The sequence below is a fragment of the Oratosquilla oratoria genome, chromosome 17 (assembly GCF_046742065.1).
Source record: "Oratosquilla oratoria isolate Oo_2021 chromosome 17, ASM4674206v1, whole genome shotgun sequence".
In the NCBI taxonomy this organism is placed as follows: Eukaryota; Metazoa; Arthropoda; class Malacostraca; order Stomatopoda; family Squillidae; genus Oratosquilla; species Oratosquilla oratoria.
The window spans coordinates 32,415,023-32,422,769 of record NC_134793.1 but is presented as its reverse complement, the minus strand read 5'-3'; the positions used below and the strand labels follow the sequence as shown (position 1 = coordinate 32,422,769).

Here is a 7,747-nt window from a genome sequence, read left to right as displayed (position 1 = left end):
TAAACGGATATATAGGTCTACAATGTAAACCTATATATCCTCTTCTGCCAATCTCTCCGGACCACGACCAAAGCTTAGGATGTGATGGGCCTTATCAATGACTTTTTCGAAGACAGCAACATCAGCTGGGAGTCTCTGGTTGGGGTGTGCACGGATGGTTCCCCAGCTATGCTTGGCTCTCGATCGGAGTTCGTCACGCTCGTCAAGCAAAAGAATCCGGCAGTGGAATCGACACACTGTCTGATCCACAAAGAGGTCCTTGCTTCGAGAACTCTCCCCAAGAACTTCAAGCAGCATCTCGAGACTGTCATAAATGTCGTCAACTTTATCAAGGGTTCCGCTCTGAACACTCGGCTGTTCCGTCGGCTCTGTGAAGGCATGGAAGCCGACCACGAATCGTTGCTATTTCATACTCAGGTGAGGTGGCTCTCGAAGGGAAAGATGTTGCAGCGAGTCCTGGAATTGTTTGATGATGTGGTAGCCTTCCTTCGGGCCCAAGAGAATGTTGTGCTTCTGGAGGCGTTGGAGGGTGAGTTTTTCCGTGTGCGGCTGTCCTACTTGTCCGATATTTTCAGTGCATTGAACGAGCTCAACAGGAAACTGCAGGGCAAAGGGACCAACATTCTTTTTCAGTCGGACAAGATCAGAGCTTTCGTGGCTAAACTGGAACTGTGGAAGAAAAGAGCGGGGAGTGGAAGTTTTTCCTCATTCCTCGCTCTCAACGAATGTGTGGAGGATATGGAGGATGGTCTGCCTGATCCAATAGCCGAGGATATCAAACAACACCTCGAAGGCTTGGAGGAAGGATTCAAGTATTACTTCCCGGGGATCAAAAACGAGAGCAACGAGAACAAGCTTATCAGAGACCCATTTCAGAGGAACGTTGATGATGTGCCAGACGCGTGGCAGGAAGAGTTCCTGGACTTGAAAAACGACTCTGCAGCGAAGGATGCCTTCCAGAATATGGAACTGGAAGAGTTTTGGACCCAAGTCCGAGGAACCTACCCGCTTCTTGCGACCAATGCTCTGCGAATATTGGTCCAGTTTTCTTCCACCTACCTGTGTGAGACAGGATTTTCGGCACTGGTACACCTCAAAACAAAGGCATGCAACAAGTTGGAAGTGGAGGCGGATCTTCGATGTGCGCTCTCCATAACTCCCCCAGACATTGAAGGACTCGTGATAGGCAAACAATGCCAGAAGTCACACTAAAATGCTGTGTTAGTGTTAGTGTTCTTATTCAATACAATTTAATGTTAGCTGTGTTAGTGCATTTGAAAAATAAACTAGTAAATAGTCTCAGTGTGTTTTAACTGTTCTTTCTCTCATACACATGAAGGGGGAAATCTGGATGGTTGAATTGGGTGCAGGGGGAAATGACAGAAAATAGGTTGGCAACCACTGGTCTACATACTCGTATAATCAGCAAAATTCACATGGGCACTGAAAACCAAAAAGGAATCAATAACAGCATGTAACAAAAACAAAAAATGTTTGAGTGATTTTTTTTATATCTTTTAATAGGTCGTAAGAATGAAAAAAAACATATATTTTATGTCGCTTATCGTTATTGAGGAAATGACACAAGTTTTTTTTTAATGTATATTTACATAAGAAAATTGCAGAAAAATGGCTTTGAGCATTGCTGAAACTATACAACAGCATTGAAACATACAGTGATATGCTAATCAGAAGATATAGCACACTACATATTCGATAAGACTGTTTATTGAAAACACAGATTTTCTGCTCTTTCTTCGGTGAAGAGGCTAATTTTCTCGGACCAAACCACGTAGTCGCCCATCATATGCTCATTATACTGTTATATTTTACTTCTGATTAGCATATCCCTGTATGTATAATAGGGATATGTTGTATAGTTTCAGTAATGTTCAAAGACATTTTCCTGTAATTTTCTTATGTAAATATACAATTAAAAAAAAAATCGGTGTCATTTCCTTAATAACGATTAGCGACATGAAAGATATGATTTTTCTTCATCTTTACGACCTAATAAAAGAGAAACAAACAAAAAGTTCACTCAAACAAAATCTTTGTTACATTGTGTAATCAATATACTTAACGCTTTCGTCTTATTAATGCAACTTAAGGGTAGTTCCACGACAAATACAAGACAAATGCTTACATGACACACACTCACAACATGCTCACAAGTTAAATAAAAGTTATGAATTTCAAGTTTGAATTGTATGAAAAGTATAAAATTGTATAAAAGTATAAATTGTATAAAAGTATAAAAGTATAAATTGTATAAAAGTATAAAATTGTATAAAAGTATAAATTGTATAAAAGTATAAAAGTATAAAATTGTATAAAAGTATGAATTGCAAGTTATGAATTTCACTGTTGACATCGTATTGGACAGTTACACTAGATACTATTTACAATTACTATGTTCACTATACTTTATCTACTATTACAATGTATATGCAAATAAACAATACATTTCAACAAATTACATTGCATGGTAAACATATATTCTGCCATATTTAAGAGATTAAAATGTTCATTGTATCTGTTGAATAATTGTATACGACTTGGACATTATCTCTATTTTCACTGGAGTTAAGTGATTGTACTTACAGAACACTTAACACGTAAATTTATATAAAACCTGTAATACATGAAATCGTAAACATTTGTCTTCACGGTACATGGAAAGATAACCAAGACTCCAAATACCACAAAAGGTTGAGTCAGCAGGAAATATCTTCTAGATCCACGTGACCTTTTCCCATACCCGACCATTGCGCGTTGTGTGTGTATACAAGGTCTATATATAGACCTTGAGTGTATATGCACTTATGCTTATGCTACGTAACATGCGCGAATGTTTCTTGGAATGTAGGGGACGTTGTGGCACGGCCATCGACAATGAAATGCATAGAAGTGACCAGGTCGATTTGAAAATTTAATTTTCTTTCTTTTCATGTTGTAACGCCATCTTGGAGTGCAAGGGATATTCAACAAGTGTCTTACTCACAGAGGAATTTACGCCATTGTTACGGGATACGATCCCAATAATGATTGTTGAGAACACATTGTTTGTATTATATTCATTACGAAGTTTTGGGAAAGGAAATTTGTCATTGTTGGACGCAGTCCAGTCTGCAAGTTTCAAATATGTAATGTATATGCATGGTATTGGCTTAATATTATTGTGCAGTATAGATTACTGAGATACAAGTAGTTTTGAAAATGAAGAGAGCAGGTAAGACACCTAGGTTAAACGGGTGTTATACGAAGTGTCTGAGCAAGGGAGGTGCAATATAATAGTGGACTGGCTGGTGATGTTGTTTAATGTATGCGTAAGGGAGGGTAGATTGCCAAAGGACTGGAGGAATGCTTGTATAGTTCCGTTTTACAAGGGGGAAAGAGGACGAATGTAATTTATTGTAGTTTTAGAGGGATCAGTTTGTTGAGTGTAGTTAGGAAAGCATATGAGAGGGTTGTAATTGAGAGGATTATGTCGTCATCAAACCGGACGACTGCGCTAGGTTCAAGGTATACCGCAAACCGACAAACAAGGACGACTTCAACCATTACTTTAGTGCACATGACGAAAAAAAAAACTAAATCAGGAGTCGTTATTGGGTTTTATCTTATGCAGCGAGGAGTATTTACTGGAATACAGGGAGAAATTAAATGCATAACCGCTGCATTTAAGAACCTAAGGTACACAAAGGGCATGCTAGGGATATCACACACACACACACACACACACACACACACACACACACATATATATATATATATATATATACATATATATATATATATATATATATATATATATATATATCAGGGTAAACAAAATTTGAAAACTGGAATACGGGACACCTAATAGTACATTCCCGTTTTATTCACTTTTTTCGGTCTGATGACATGCTGACGCTGTCTTCGCAAATCAAAAAACAAGTTTGTTTGTCTTCAATCCTCACGTGCACTTTCAGGCGAGAGTGCGATCGTGACTGAGACTAATTCAAGCAGCCAAGCCACCCCCACCCCACACACCCGCCGTGTTGCCAGATGTGCTCGGTGCTCCTATATATAAAATTTCACTCAGATGTTGTTGCTTTCGAATTAATATACCTGTAGAATGTAAAAAGTCTGTCACAAATTATATGCGAAGTGTTTAAAATATTGAAAATACGAGACAAAACGACTCCTGAGGAAGGTCGATACGGGACGCGGGACAATGCTTTAAACAAGATCTAAGAATATAAGGTCTAACCACTTCCGACCGAATTTCGAGGGAGTTGGCGCAGCGGGCACGTGAACGTCACCTGGCTGTTCAAAGTGGGGTTAGCGGGTCCTATAGCTGTCAGTTGAAGCTGGTCCGTCGTTCGAAAATGACGTCGCCTTCGCTCGCACTGCTTCACGCAATTAGTTATATTCTGACAAATATTATATAAAATATATATATAAATATATATAAAATATTATAGTTCCTGTCTATATATATGAATATATAATATATATGATATATAATATATATATATATATATATATATATATATATATATATATATATAAAATATTATAGTTCCTGTCTTCCTTGGCGTTTCACAGTTTTCTTTAGTGTATCACAAAGAGAAAATGGACTCAGCCAAATGACGTCAGAAGCTGCGCAGAAGAATGTAAACGGTCTGACCTGTATATTTAGACCTTGGCTTTAAATACGAGTCGATCCTGTATAATACGAGACGTCTGGTCACCTTGATGTATATATATATATATATATATATATATATATATATATATATATATATATATATATATATATATATATATATATATATATATATATTTACTTGTCATATTTTTGGCTAGTCTTAACAAGTCCTACTTGTCTATTCATTTATTTGTTCATCCATTTTTTTTTTTTTTTTTTTTTTTTTTTTTTTTTTTTGTATGCGATTCTGTTTTCGCTCAAACCTCCAGGTTCCTGGCAAGACTAGTGTCCCTGTGCCTTCCTTGTCCTCAAAGCAAGGTGTCTTCGCAAGGCAATGCGTGTATTCTTGAAAGAGTGAGTATGGTTATCCTCGGCAATTGTATTTGTAATTGTAATTTCTAACTATGTGTTTTTCTTTACCTGTATTTGATGTATTTGATATATTCCCAAATAAAGTTATTCTTATTCTTATTCTTATTACTATTATTATTATTATTATTATTATCATTATTATCATTATTATTATTATTATTATTATTCTTATCATTATTACTTATTATTATCATTATTGTCATTATTCTTGTTATTATTATTGTTGTTATTATCATTATTACTGTTATTATTATTATTATTATTATTATTATTATTATTATTATTATTATCATTATTATTATTATTATCATTATTACTTATTATTATCATTATTGTCATTATTCTTGTTATTATTATTGTTGTTATCATTATTACTGTTATTATTGTTGTTATTTCTGTTGTATATATATATTTTTTTTTTTCTTCTTTTTTTCTCTATGTCTTGCATTTCACGGACCATGTCCTCTTGCTGTCGACTCGGGGGAGTCGTGCGTGATCTCTCGGCATTAATCCGTGAATGAATAATTAATTGACCCTTTTCACTGCGTGTGATTCACCATGGTCTTGGATCACATGTTGAGCTCGTGATCGACACATATCACCCTCCCGAAGGAGAGCTCAGAGCTCATATAGCCCGAACTATAGGTAATGTTATGACCCAAAAGATACACACACACACACACACACACACACACACACACACACACACACACACACACACACACACACACACACACACACAACTCCTTGCCCACCAGAATTGGTGTGCCGCCTCGCAGTGCATCCATGATGATATTTTTTCAGCCCTGTAAGAGACTCGGAACACGGGTCGCTGATATAGTGGTCGAGAATGAAACTACAGCACTGTCGAAACGGTGTGTGTGTGTGTGTGTGTGTGTGTGTGTGTGTGTGTGTGTGTGTGTGTGTGTGTGTGTGTGTGTGTGTGTGTGTGTGTGTGTGTGTGCTTGCGTGCGTGCGTGTGTGTGCGTGTGGGAGAGGAGCTGGAGTGTGTGTGTGAGTGTGAGGTCACAGCATTACCCTGTACACCCCACGATGATTACGTGACATCACAGTTTCCTCCCTAACATCGCTCAAACACTGCATCCACTCTATAACGCCCTTCACGGAAAACCGAAGGACCTCCTGTGGAACCCCGCTATGCAAGCTGCCTTCGTCAATGTAAAAAAAAAAAAAAAAAAAAAAAAAAAAAAAAAAAAAAAAAAAAAAAAAAAAAAAAAAAAAAAAAAAAAAAAAAAAAAAACTTGCCCGTCCCACCACCCTCTCCTTCCCTGCACCAGGCGCCCAGATACAACTGTCAACGGACGCCAGCAATGTCGCCATAAGGGGTTGTGCTCTAACATATCCTCCGTGGCAGACCTAAACCCCTCGGTTTCTTCAGCAGGAAACTCGCCAAGGCCGAGTTCAACTACATCACCTTCGACAGAGAACTCTTCACCTTCCACCACGTCGTCCGCCACTTTCGCTATTTCCTCGAAGGCTCCTCATTTATCATCAACACCGACCACCAACCTCTGGTGCACGCAATCGCGAAACAATAGGACGTTCGGTCTGCCAGACAGCACCGCCACCTCTCCGCCATCGCCGAGTTCAATTGCACAATCAACCACGTCCCCGGTACAAAGAACCCCGTCGCAGACGCCCTCTCCCGAATAGCCATCGATGCAGTTCAACTCGGCCTCGACTACGCAGCTATCGCCAGAGAGCAACGGGAGGATCGTGAAACAATTGCCTACGGGACATCCATCACATCCCTTAAGTGGCAAGACGTTCCTTTCCACGACAACTACACTATCCTCTACGACATCAGAACTGGCACACCTCGACACTCCGCCCACCAAATTCTCACGTGCAGGACGCCTTCTGAAGCCAAGGCAATTTTGAAAGGGGAATATTGTACACACCACGATGATCACGTGGTATGGAATGCGCATGATGTTGCTCGCGACCTGACGCTTCTCCGACAGTGCGACCCTGCTTGACCCGACTTAATCTAATACAGTGCAATTATGTAATTACGCACCACGGGTGACTACCCACGCGGTGTATATATCGGCTCCCGCCGCATGTAAAATCAGTTCACTCGTACCTTACAATAAAGGAGACGAACTCACCAAAACATCTTTCTCTTCGCCACAGTAGCATCGCTACAACCCATAGATCGGTCATATACGAGCTCTTAGCTCTCTTCCGGGAGGAAACAGCTGTCGATCACGAGTCCAACACGTAATCCAAGCCCATGATGAATCACACACACCACTACCCACTTCCACCCCTCCCCTGACTTCTGAGGTTACATTGTTGGCCCTTGGAGGTCCGACCGTCTGACCCATGCATATATGTAACATACATCTCAAGCTTGTAATTTTTCGCACTTACATTTAGATCAGCGTTTCCTAACCTTTCCGACCGTAGCACCCTCTGTCGTCATGTCTAAACACTCCAGCACCCCAATCTTGTTATTAGAAGGATAAAAGAAAGTGAAGTGTACTGCTTGATGATTCATTTTCTTGATTCCTTAGAATTGAAACATATTGACAGTATTGTTTGTAGAAGAAATAAGAATACCCTAGAAAAATAAAATAGCATGGAAAAGGTCAAATATGCACAACTAGGTTATCAATGATACATACATCAATGTGATTTTTGTGTGCATCATTT

At 39.0% G+C, this 7,747-nt stretch overlaps 1 protein-coding gene across 1 annotated transcript; it reads left to right on the top strand.

Annotated features, from left to right (window-relative positions):
* Positions 1-84: 84 nt before the first annotated feature.
* On the top strand, positions 85-1,212 carry LOC143034252 (protein FAM200C-like). Its single transcript, XM_076200188.1, has one exon. It carries the CDS (start codon positions 85-87, stop codon positions 1,210-1,212), a length of 1,128 nt encoding a protein of 375 aa, XP_076056303.1.
* The last annotated feature ends 6,535 nt before the right edge of the window (positions 1,213-7,747 follow it).